We start from the raw sequence: 13357 nt of genomic DNA on the forward strand, positions 1-13357 counted from the left end.
GTTTTTCAACTCAGTGGTGCCTCCTCTGATGACAGGTGTTTCTTTTAATGTTGAGGGGTTCTGGGTGCTCTATGAGTTTTCTTGTTATCTTGCAGATGTATCAGTGCTAGTTGATGTTACCTAGTTTGGGTAATGAAATATCTGCAAGAAAACAAGCAAGCTCAGAGAATCCCTCGTGTCAACAAATATTCTCCTTTATTAAGTTTTTTAGTCTTGTAAAAATTTGAGCAGCAGAGGAGGGGCAGCCCTCCTCATAATCTTCACCACCTGTTAACAAACAAACAAACAAAAAAGAATAATTTTACTTGCTCCCATTTCTGTTTACTGTGATCTTCCAAGAATCAAAGAATCTTCTGTTACAAAGATACAAATTAGATCTTGGGCTGATACGTAAGGAAAATGATTTTCTTGAAGGGCTTAAGGAAGATCATCAAGACCAAAAAAAAATAAATCATTTTTTTCTTTATTCTTACCTTTGTGTTGCTTGAACTTCCAGATTGCTGGTGAAGCTCCAAGAGCTGAATTACAAATTGAAAGTGCAAGTTCAGTTTGATAAGTAAGTGACCTGTTACCACTATTCAGATGAATGATCCCTGATCTTTTTTTTTTTTTTTTTGAAAATTTTATTGAGTTTTAAAAACAAACATAAACAAACAAAACATAGAACATAAAAACATAAAACATCTTTTTTGAAAGCACCCTGATCCCGGGTTACATCTCTTCGTGCAGACACAAATTCAAGTTCATGCTCATTTTTATATTCCATTCCATATCTTATTATCATTCTACGTTTTCTATATAACTTCTCCCCTCTTTCATCTTTCTTAATTTTATTTTATTTATTTCATCTCAGTTCAAATCACCATGCTTATATTCTTTGTCTGTCCTGTTTCAGCTGTCTATTATCTTTTCTCATTAAGCAAAATTTCTCCTGTGATCACTAATTGGAGTATGACGCTTTTATATCTTTCACCTAAAATTATAACACTTAATGTAATACATAATTTCCGTTCGGATTCTGCTTGGTACATTCTAAAACTACACAATGTATTTTAAAAAAAGAAAAAATTGTAAATATATAACATAATTAAAACAACAATCCATACCAATTCAATTCTATCATTAATATTAATATTCATTTAAATCTTGAACATTTTACACATTACTTTTCAAATAAGTATCATACTTCTATGGGAACACTTATGAACTTTCCATAATTACTTCCCTCCCACTTCACTTATATTTTATAAAACATTGAGTAATTAAAATGTTCCCATTCCTTCCTAATTCAATTCTCTCATTTATTTCATTTCATTTATTTTGTTCACAAGAGTTTCACTAAATTACACAGACTATTTTATTCCACTTTTTAATCATATGTTGTTTCCAATTTTCTAACATTATTTCTATTACAAATATAACAATACAATCTTATGTACCTTTACAGAATCCCTTTTTCAGTTAAATTTTCACCCATTATCTCTGAATAAATCCTGTTTCTTTACATCTTGCTCCAGACCTTTGTAACTTCTCTTCCCTTTCTTCTTCTTCTCTCTCCCCTTTTTACCCCCCTGTCTCTCCACCTCCATTTCCCTCTTCTGTATTCCCCTTTTCTGTTGTTTTCCAACATTATATCCCCTTTTCACATTATTTTTCCCTTTTTTGGCTGTTTTTTAGGTCTTAAATTCTCCATTCTCTTTCCCCCCTTTCCCCTTTCTTCCCCAGATAGAATTACTTGTTCATTAAAAATGGCTTCTTCTTTATCCCAATCTTGTTGCGCAGTCCTTTCTTGCTGTTTCTTGTAAACACCGATTGCCATTTCTAAGAATTGAAAAATAGAGCCAAAAGAGCCCTTCCCTTCTTGTTCCTCTTCTTTATATTTTTTAAATTCAATTTTCAGTTCATCCAGTTCATTCAGTCCATCCAGAAGTGATGCCATTGTAGAATGTTTTTTTTTTTAAGCAACCAGCCAATTACTTTTAGTCATTCAAATATGATTTCCAAAAATCCCAAAGTCACCAAACAATCCAAATACACACAAGCTGTTTCTTTTAACACTTTCTTCTTTTTTCACTTTCTCTTCTTGGGGTTACTATTTAGTTACAAAATTCCAGTTAAAATGTATCCTTTAGAAGTCTTGTTAAGATTTAACTTTAAATTCTTTTAAATTCCAAGCAGTCTCCTTCCAAGTCCTGCTCTTATTCTTTTCCTCTCCCTTCCCACTTATAACAAAAAAAGGATTTTTTAATATTCAGAAATCTTTATTGTCCCTTTGGCATTTAATTAAATTTCCAGTTTAATTACCTGTTAGTGCCAAAGTGGATTTTTCTGATTTCTTTATTCAGATCTTCTCGTTATCAGCGTGAGGAAGGAAAAAAAAAACTTTCCCTTTTCACTTTCGTTCGCTGCTTCCGACTCTTCTTTGGGAGTGATGTATCTTTTGCAAAATTTAAATTCCAGGGTACCTTAGTTGTTACTTTTTGTCCCGGTCAGCCAAAAACTTTCACTTCTTAACTTCCTCCTGCACTTTCTTTTCCGGCCGAGTGCTTCTTTGAGGCGGCCATTTCTGACCGCCGCTCTTACCGCCTTCGGAAAAGGGAGCTTAGCCAGCTGAGGAGGAGAGGTGCGGCTCCCCTCGACCCTGCCAGGTCTCCCCTGTCTTCACCACCTCTATGGGGTGGCTTAGCCCCGAAGCCGGCTGGCTTGGGGCACTCCAGCGGCAAGCGCAGGCAGAAACCACGCACGATCGCGGATTCCTGCTTGCCGTCGAAGCCCTGTAAACCGGAACTCCGAATGATCCCTGATCTTGATTTCCACACTTTCCAAACTTAGACAACTTTTACTTTTGCCCTATTCTACACTCTTCTTGCAACCTTTGTCTGGCATGATTTCCATTTCTTACAGTTGTACAGTTTTTATGTATTTTGCTATAGTATCTAAAATTTCTGATTAGCTGCTTTCGTTGGTTACTCATCAAAGTTAATTACTATTAATTTATTTTTAAACAAGAGAATCTGAGAAAAAAAATCGTGAATATAAGGATTTGTAATGCGCTTTGAGTTCATCTAGTAGAGTTCTCCAATCTTTCTGGGTTGGTGACCTGGAAGGGGGAAAGAGGGGAGGCGCATGTGTGGGCAGGGGCATGTGCGGACGTGCAAGTGTCTACAACATTCGTAATGAGGCTCGTGCAAGTGGAGCCACAGGTGCCCGTGACAAGGTTTGTGCAAATGGGGCTGTGAACACCAGCAATGAGGCTCGTGTGAGTGGGGCCGCAAATACCTGCAACGCTCATAGTGACGCTTGAACAAGTGGGGCCCTGCACGCACACCGCCATGCGTGCATTGGCCGGCTGTTACATGGCCCCAGTGGCCATTAGGCCGCTGCCCACAGGTTGGTGACCCTTGATCTAGTACTTTCCCTGCTCAGTTAAAAAATTCAGTACTATAGCATTCTTAACAGATGGCCCTCCAGCCTGTTTAAACACATCCATTTAGGAAAGATCTATTTATCTATTAACAGCTCTTAACCTTTTTCCTGATGTCCCATAAAAATGTTATTTCCTATTGTTTAAATGAAAATAAAATACTTTGCTGCTGACAGCTACGGTGCCATGATGACTCCATTACTTTGAAGAAAAATGCCTTTATATATGCTATGTGACTTGGAAACTACAACAGGAATAGCATTTCATCCATCAATGTAACAATTATAGCTACAGACCCTGTGACTCTCATTCTGATTGTAGTGAGCTAAGGAACAAAAAATGCAACCCAGAATAAGTAGAAGGTTCAGTCAAATGTCAGTCAAATAGCCTTTACCTTTACTTCATCTGTCAAAGTATATCTGTTCACAGACTACAAATAATTCTCGTTAACAGCTACTTGTTCAGCAATTGTTCAAAGTTATATGAAGGAGGGGTACTTAATGACCAGTCCTCATAGTTGCATCCGTTGTAGCGTCTTGCAATCACACAATGACCATTTGCAACCTCCTCGGTCAACTTTTTATAAGCAAAGTCAATGCAGAAGGAGGCAGGAGGTCACAAATGGCAGGAGGCCATCTCATGACGAGATGCTGCTACTGGGCAGGATTTGCCTCATTGCACAACTGCACAGCAACTGGGACTGCTATTACAAATTGGTCAGGTTATGTAACGCTGCAGCTTACAAATGCTTTGCTTAACAATCCTGGCCATAATTAGCATTGGTAAGTGGGACTACTTGTGCTCCATGTGTAAGTTTTATTTTGAAAATAAATAATAAGATAATTCATTTTGGGTGCTTAACAGAGATGCAGTCTCCAAATGGAAACTCCACCCGCTCAAACCAGCATATCATGATGAAAAATGGCTACCCTGTCATTCATCTCAAATTTAAAACCGTCTTGAAAAAGAGAGTCTGCGGATTTTCTGGGTCATTAAGAACTATACTTGGGGCAACAAGTGCCGTAATGTTGGGAAACTCACAGAAAACCCAATTCTCTGTCCCATTTCCATTCCACCTTGCAATGCTAGGGTCTTAAGGAAGCTCTTGACCTTCTTTAGAACGGGCAAAATCCTTTGGCGTAACTCCATTCTAGGTTGGAGAATATATAAATACTTGGGCCATAAATACCAGGCCAGTTTATTATTTGCATTAATAGCAATTCATGAATTTATTTAAAAGTAACCACACTCAGTACTGGATGCCAAATGTTTCAGAAATGAGCCTTGTAGAAGTGAAAGAGGCTCCAGCTTCACAATAGGCTTTTAAGTGAAAATGATGTGAGAATAGGCTTACAGAAAACACTTACCAATTGAAGATTTCTCAGTGTCCTTAATCTGAGCAGTTGATTGTGAAAGGAAAAGGGGGGAGATTTTTCCAAGTTACATAGAGATAACTTGATAAAAAGCTTAATGGAACGATTTTTGGAGAATGCTGAATTATAATTGTGAAATCCTATAGAACAATGGCTGCCTTGTCACTTCATAAGCTGACCTTTTTAAATTTATTTTGCAGAGACGTCAGTGAGAAAGTCACAGTGAAAGGGTACGTTCAATCAAGTTTGTGCCTGTTCTTGCATTTTTTGTAAAATAACAAATAAGGTTATATCATTTGTTTTCACTTGTCTCGTTTATAGATTTAGAAAATTCAACATCTTGGGGACAAATACCAAAGTATTGAACCTGGAAGAGTCAAACGGGAGCCTATCAGCAGAATTTAGACACTTGGTGAGGTGTTTGTGGTATCTCTGTGATTTGATATGCTGAAGTTGCTTTGGCTCCTTGTTAGTTATCTTTTTGCACTTGATGTTGATTTTTTTATAGAGCTTTTTATACCTTTTGAAGCTTATCCCAATCTTGTAGACTCCAGATAGCACTGAGCAGAGTAATAATACAAATATAGAAACCGCAACAAGAAATAAAAACCGTAATAAAAAAAGCATACCCTACCATGAACTCAACTAAATAGTCAATTCCAGTTGAAAGCACTTTATCCTAGTGATCTCTGACTGAGACAAGGATGTCAGTTTATGCTACAAATGGTTCTCTGGCTATGTTTCCCATTCATGAGGACATGGGGGAGAAGTTCATGATTTAAGATTTTGGCTCTCCAGTAAGAACTATTTCATGCAGTCTCATATAACTTTGAATAGGGTTGACAGTTCTTCTTTCTTTGAATAGACTCCAAGATTCTTTCAAGTTCTTTCTGCACTTTTGTCATTCTTCCTTTTGTCTTGCTTTAGTTTTAGTACTTTTTACCACTTTGTAGAATTGGACCCAGAGTGTGGTGACCCAGAATGTAACACAAACATAACAAAACATCAATAAATGTTCTTTAATGCCTCCAACTTGGCCCCATTGTTCAATAATACTCAGTTGGAGATAAAACATACTCAAAAATAGTCTTCAAAAGAAAGCAATATAGTCTGAATTTAATGAGCAGATAGAGGTGAAAATAAAACCAAACAAACTACAATGATGAAATTTCCACAGCAGAACAGGAGAAGTATTTACCAAATTCAAGCAGATAACAAAGCACAGTCTGTTGGAAGGATGCCAACCAAGATAACTTCAGACCAAAATAAAACACGTTTGTTTCTGGCAACACTGTGTTTTAACAGTCTCTTTTATATACTCGTCTCCCCAGCTGTAACCAATGAGGATCATTGCCACTTCCTCTCTCGCAAACCAAGTTGTTGCCTTCTCCATTCCTCCCTGCGTGTTCTAGGATGCAGAGGGGATGGGCCTGGTTCTTCCTCTGACTGCCCAGCCGGCCTCAGCCCTTCCCCAGCCTCCTCCACAACCTCCCGGAGCCACACCTCCACTCCCTGTGAGCTGTTCCTCCTCTACCTCAGAGTCCGATTCTACCAAGGGAATGACACAAAGTGACCATTTTACAATGGAGCCCAGCTTCCTTGAACCGAGATCTAATAATGGGAATTAATTTGGTTCATAAGTCATTGTTGTGGAATCGTATCCACTTCTGTATTATAATGAGGAGGAGTAATATGGGAAATGTTTTACTTTTTAAAGTAATCATGTATATTATATTCAAAAATTTTACAATATGATTCTCTTAGCAATTTATCAGTTATTGGACATTTGCAGTTTTTTTTTAAGTACTCTGTCAAACCTTTAGGAAACAGGTATTGCCTGGTGTCTGAAATGCATAGTATTTATCTTTAAATCATTCTCTAAATGAAAGTTTCTTTCATTTTTTTTTTGATAACTTAAAATTTGTTATAGTTTAGAAATAGGCTAAAATAAAACCAAAAGTCTGTAAGGGTAGATTATTGCGGTGTAGGCACAGATAATCAAATTGCTCACATTTTCTATATTGTGACTTTAAAAATATATATGTTTTCTTAAGTTTTGCATGGTACTTACATGTATGGTGTTCGGCTTGGTTCGGGTATTTTCCCACGTCATTATAGTTCTTTTAAAGTTGTAGCAACGTTTCAGCAGAATCTCATCTGCCATCATCAGGCTTCTGTATTGTGTCCGTCTGTGGGTCAGACTTTTACAGTGGTTTCAGATTTAAATTTGGGGCAGCCTATTGCTGTGCCAGAATGGTTTTTCTTCATCCTGATTGGTTGGGAGTCTTGGTCTGTGTTTATTGGTCTCGGAGTTTGCTGTGTTCTGCTTGATGGGTGTCTCTGGTATCTTCTGTCTGTTTTTGGCTCTTTTTGTATTTTGATTGGCTGGCAGCATTGTGTTACTTTAATGGAGGCCTTTAGTGCAGCTTGGCCGGGTAAATGGACGGCTATCATTAGTTAGGAAGCTGGGTTTCATCTGGGTGCCTGGTTGGGGTGTGTTTGAGCTGGAGGTATCAGGGGATCTGTTTGTGCCCAGGTGTTTGCCTGGCTTGTGGTGTGGAGATTTTTGTTTGTGAGTGCAGGCTTCCAAATGATTGACAGCCTGGTGGAATCATCTCTTCTGTTCATGCTTTCTGGTCTTTTTCAATCTCTATGGCTTCTCTGATGACTCTGTGGCTAGGGTTTTCCATAGTGGCCAGGGTTTTGGTGCCATTGAAGTTGATGCTATGACCTGTAGCTTCCATGTGTTGGACTAGTGAGGAAGTGTGTTCCAGCTTTTTGACTGCATTTTGTGTTCATCCAGGTGGGTACTTATTCTTCTATTGGTCTGTCCAATGTATGTGGCCGGGCATGATGCACAGGGGACTTTGTATATGCCTTGGTTTTCCAGGTCAATTTTATCTTTGGGGTTGCTAAGGATGGCTGCTATTTTTCTGTCTGTTTTGAAGGCAGTCCTGATGTGATGTCTGTGTAGTACCTTACTAATTTTTATTAGTAAAATATATATATCCATCTCACTTTTATGTGGCTTGAGGCAGTTTACAATAAAACACAATATACATAATAGAAAACAAAGATAAAAACACATAGCCAAGCATGATCTAATCTTTCAGGAGACGGGGTTTAATCCATACCCAGGGCTGAACACACTGATTCCTTGAGATGAAGTGCAATCTTTTTGAAAAGAATCTGATTTATTAATATTATCTGCCAGTTCAAATAGTGAGAGTGTGAGTTACTGTCAAGATACACTTCACACTCTTCTTTCTGCAGTTTAAAAGGTTTGAAAATCAAAATCTCCACAATACACTTCTATAATACTAATAATCAATAGGATCATCTCCAGTTCAATTTTCTGCTAGAAGCTTCTTGGTGAATCTCAGTCTGGCAGGTTTATAGGGGAATTGTTAAAAGTTGCCTATATAGTTGGGGAATGGTTTTGTGTGAGATACTCCTATAAGAAGAAATGGAGCCATAACATATGGAAAATAGTGAAAGGGGCTACATTGAGCAAGAAGCTTTTAAACCATACATCAAAAAATGTTGACAGGCATGTGGTTTAACCCAGTTTTCTTCTTTTGTAGCAATTAAAAGAGCAAAAGAATGTTTCAAGATCTAATGAGGTAAGGAAAATATGCCTTAGCACTTTAGTTTTATTTATTTTATTTTGTCAAGCAATTATTAGACAACAGGTATATAAGTACAATAAGGTATAAGTATAATACATAAGTATAATAAGTGAATCTGTATAGGCTTATTTGAAAACTCCTAAATCAGAACGCTGTAAAGCTGCCAAGTTTAGGCTTCCACGCTGCAGAAACAAACACTAATAACTTCATCACTAATTGTGTAATAGCAACAGATTCACCGGTTCTTGCCTTTCAACTTTTCACATAGAACAGGGGTCTCCAAATCGGCAAGGCTTAAGACTTGTGGACATCAACTCCCAATTTCTCAGCCAGCCATACTGGCTGGAGAATTCTGAGAGATTTGGAGTGCGGAATAAGGATTTAACTCTTACCTGTTTTGAACCTGCAACTAGGTTAGAACAGGAGCAATCAGCGATGAGGTTTGCAGGAATTCTGAGGTCCATCTCAGGAAGGAAACACAAAATTTTAGTACTCCAGGTGGCAGAGGGTGAAACTGATAGGTGGAATTCTCATCTGAATTAGGGCCACCCAAAATTTAATGTAGATAAAAATTCTTAGCCAATTTGGAATTGGGATTCCTTTTTATCCCATTTTAAAAGTCATTCAAATTTCTTTAAGGGCACCTTGCATTAGTATCAAACTCACGCTTTTAGGATCAATTTGGTTCTTTCTCACTTTCTTTGGTACCAAATACATCAAATGAAAGGGATTTCCCTGTAATAACCCCACATGCAATAAATTTTAACAAAGTAACAAATTAATGACTCCTTCATAGGTGATAGAATGTCTTGTTATTTGAAATTGATTTGGTGCTATCAGAGCTAGCACTTAAAGAAAGCCCTAAAAGTCTATTTATTGGCCCATGTTCCCTCTTAATAAGTCTCATCCTTCTTTCTAAGTTCCATATTATAACTGCTGCTTTAATAGTTTAGAAGAGGTTTCTGTAATTAATTTCAATTGGGATTGCATTTTTTCTCTTTTTATAGATATTTGTAGAAGATGTGCTGCAATATTTGAAAGAATAAAATATGAGGCTGTCAGATAGCTAAAGTTAGTTAAGTACGATAAACTAAAGTTCCTCTCTTATTTTTTAAGGGTCCTCTCATTGTAACTGAAGAACTCCATTCCCTCTGTTTTGAGACAAAATTGGAACAGAACGGCCTTGTAATTGAACTGGAAGTAAGTAGATTAAAAAAATAAAGGCATAGGGTAGCATATCATTAACTTCATTTCAGAAGAAGTCGATAATCTTTTGGTGGCTAAGGGCCACACTTAACATTTGAAGGAAGATCGAAGATCACAAAGTAAGGATGGCCATTTCACTTGTAGGTGACACATCTTTAATAGAATTGTTTTAGGATTATTACAACTTTTATTAGTTTCTAAGCTCAAAATACCCGGAAAAACATGCTACCAATTTTCAACAGTCTTAGTCAAAGAGTTTCCAAGGGCTGACAAATGCAATGTGCAGGCTTTAGGGCCACAGGTTTGTTCATTTGTTCAATTTGTATAAGTTGCCCATCTCACATTTTTGCCTGTGGGTGGCTCATACAGTAAAAATGAAAATGAACACAATTAAAACAATTTTTAATTTAAAAATATTATTAAAACTGTCATCTTTCTCACCTCTCATCTTTCCTACTACCTTCTCCTATTGGTATATTATGATTAATCAATTGTTGTTTTGTATCTTATGATTGGATCTTATGATTTATGATCCATGACTTATCACTTGGTTGTTTGTATGCACCAGAAACAAAGTCCTTGTGTGTCCAATCACACCAGGCCAATAATTCTATTCTAAAAATCACTAAAGCATAATATAATCTCCAGGAGAGGGCAATCAATCTTTAAAAACAGTGTTGTAACCATTTCATGGGCTGCATTCCACTATCAGATCCCCAGGCACCGTAGCAAACCCATCATCAGACCCTTCCAAAAACCAATAGGATGTAGCCAGTCTAACCTCAGAGGCCGAGTGCCACAGCAGGAAAAGCTGCCCTCCTGGATCTGCAGTGCCTCAATAACATTCCTTGTCAGGCAGCACCCCAATAACATGTCTCTTCTGTTGGACTCGATGGGAGAGGTAAATGTAACTGAGGAGATGTGATCCTCATCTGACCTGGCCCCATGCTGGGTAGGGCTTTATAGGTCATTTCCAAACCATCCTTTCCACAAAGGTAGTCTAAAAAAATTTATTCCTTTAATGTTGCCCGCAAACATTGGGAATTACCCAGTGAATATTCATGGGTAAAAAGCACCAAAATGTTTGCTGCAGTGTACCATTGGATGCAATATTTTGGAGGCTGTTTTATTACTGGAAGTGATGGTGTGCATGTCAGTGTCACCATACAAATGACAGGAGAAGTTATTTTGTCAAATGTCCTAATGTAAAATGGTGCCAATTAACGGTCATGTTTGTGAGATGGTGTCGTCATACCTCAAAAGCAATTCGATGGTTACTCTTTGTTCACTTGGCTGCTTGCATTCATTGTCCGTTTCTCTGAATTGATAAATGGAAACTGAAGTGATAGTGGCTATAATCACTGCTTCTCCAGTGCAGTTGGTGTAGTCTATGATGCTGATACAAGTCTTAAGTAAAATTAAGAAAAGTTTGACGTTGTGATTTAGGAAAAACGATCCTCAGTGATTAAAGCAGCCTTACACCTAAAATCAGACTGTCCTTGCTTGGCTTACTGTATCGATTGGTGTAGGATATTTTGGAGCTAAAGCCCAAAGCTCTGTTTCTTCTTTGGGGCTAGACCACAGGTGTTTAATGTGACCTTCTAATTAGTTTTCATTATTTCATTACCCTATTCTTTGTAGCTGTTGCTTTGTAGCTGTTGCTGTTGCTGTGTTTTGCTTAAATCCTGAATCACTCTAATGATTAAATGACACCGCTGTATATTGTGAAGTTAATAGTCTGATGTCAAACTTATGCCATTCAGTTCTGTTGGTTTAGGGCAGGGGTGCTTAGATCTGGCCCACAGGGCCACCCTGGAAACGGAAGGATTGGCTCGTGGTACCTCTGCCAGGGAAAACAGAATTTGGGTGAGCCACCTGTGGTTCCCCCAGGCTCTGCTTTTAGCTGCAATGGCCTCCTGCAGCCTTCTGCCAGCAAAAACGGAGCTCAGGGCCACCCCTGAGCTCCATTTTCACTGGCAGAGGATTTCAGGAGGCCATTGAACCAAAAAACGAGGCTGGCCACCACCACCCCCGCCACCCCCCAGTCAAACACAACCCTGATGTAGCCCTCAATGAAATTGAGTTTCACACCACTGATTTAGACCCATAACTCTCATCTTCTCTGCGTGACAGAGGAGGATGGAATTAAAAGCCTAATACTTGGAGAAGGCTGGATTGAAGCTTTGGGTGGATTCACAATTTACATACACGGATTATAAAATGGTCTTGCATTCCTAGCTTATTTAAAACTATTTAAAAAGCCATGACCATGTGATATGTGAACCTAGCTTCATTTTTTTCTGCCTTTAGGTAAAATTCACCATTGATGAATATTTGCTTAGCTTGTCTCTGTACTTTTCCCTTTCTAGACCACTTCCCTTCCAATTGTTGTGATCTCAAACGTCAGCCAATTACCAAGTGGATGGGCTTCCATTTTATGGTACAATATGCTGATGGATGAACCTAAGGTAACTTAAGAAGCACCTTTTCTAAGATTGAAATTGCTAAGAATCACTGCATTCAGACTGGCTGATTTTAAAGTCTCCGTCATAAACGCTTTTACAAAGAATTTAGTCTTGTTGAACATAACGGAATTTATGACATTGTACTAGAAGCATTTTATGTCATAAAAATGCTTTAATCTTTGGTAGAAAAAGATACATTCTCTAATCAGATCAAATAGATGCACTGTTGCTGTGATTGCTTTTTTCTGTTCACTCAAAAAAATCCAGCTTATTACATTCATCTGTTTATTACAAAATTGATGTTTATATGGCTTTTGGAGGAGATATTGAAAAATGTCTTGATTTATAATGATATAGGTAAAAATGGTTGTTTTCTGGAAGAGGGGAGATAGCATACCTATTCCTATCAAATCATTTATATTTCCAAAATTTGGAATATTCCAAAATATTCCAGTTTTTTAAAAAAGCCAACAAAAATATTCTGGTTTTCTGTTTGAGGAAAAAAAATGAAAATTAATACAATAACCTTCAAATCTTTGATACTGTTTAATAAGAGTGGAGTTTTCTGATTTTGTGATTGAGTACAAGGAATTACAGACATTTCTACTGATTTCTCCCCCAAGTAAAATACAACTGCCTGATTACTGAGTGTTAGTATCTGGTTTTAGGCTTGTTAATACTGCTTGCTTTGGCATCATGGATTGGTTTAGAAGGGGATGGTTCTGCACAAGTGGCATGCATGCTCACAGCTTTCACAAATTGAGTTTGGTGCACTTGCCACCTTGCCCGTCGATTACATGGCCCAGTTCCGGGCCATGACTCAGGGGTTGGGGACCCCTGGTTTAAACTTGAATGGCCAACATACTCCTTAGTTTTTTTATGCAATCTTAGATTGGTTTTTTGCCAAGTTAACAGTGCTTCTTGTAGCATCTGAGTGCCAGCATTTTGGGTGGCAAAACTTCCTACTTAAACATCAAATCTCAGGCAGTTGCAAGCACCACTGTGTGGTAGTTAGTGTGCCCTTTGTCTATCTGTTGTTGTTTTTTCAAATGATGGAAGTTAAAAACCAGAGATATTGGAGATTGTCAGTTGGGAGCAGGATGGTGCTGATGTAGATTCAGATCCCATCTCATTCCTGAAGCTCATTGAGTGACTTTCAAGTGTCCCCATTTATTTGTTATTCTTTTAAAGTCTTGTATATCTAGCTTACTCTTCATTCCTATCTGGTCAGTTCAAAGCATTTGGCTTCAAACATTACAA

At 37.9% G+C, this 13357-nt stretch overlaps 1 protein-coding gene across 2 annotated transcripts in view; it reads left to right on the plus strand.

The window, feature by feature from the left end:
- The window catches only part of STAT1 (signal transducer and activator of transcription 1), a 39257-nt gene that overhangs the window by 14818 nt on the left and 11082 nt on the right, over nt 1-13357 (plus strand). For both annotated transcript variants that reach the window (XM_087949550.1, XM_026667992.2), the window contains 6 exons: nt 497-556; nt 4998-5027; nt 5119-5209; nt 8382-8420; nt 9543-9626; nt 12002-12100. In XM_087949550.1, coding sequence (XP_087805676.1) covers nt 497-556; nt 4998-5027; nt 5119-5209; nt 8382-8420; nt 9543-9626; nt 12002-12100 — 403 coding nt within the window. The remainder of the gene's footprint in view (nt 1-496; nt 557-4997; nt 5028-5118; nt 5210-8381; nt 8421-9542; nt 9627-12001; nt 12101-13357) is intronic.

The sequence above is a fragment of the Notechis scutatus genome, chromosome 1 (assembly GCF_049901735.1).
Source record: "Notechis scutatus isolate UNSWTSFEM ecotype Mainland chromosome 1, rNotScu1.2, whole genome shotgun sequence".
Lineage (NCBI taxonomy): Eukaryota > Metazoa > Chordata > Lepidosauria > Squamata > Elapidae > Notechis > Notechis scutatus.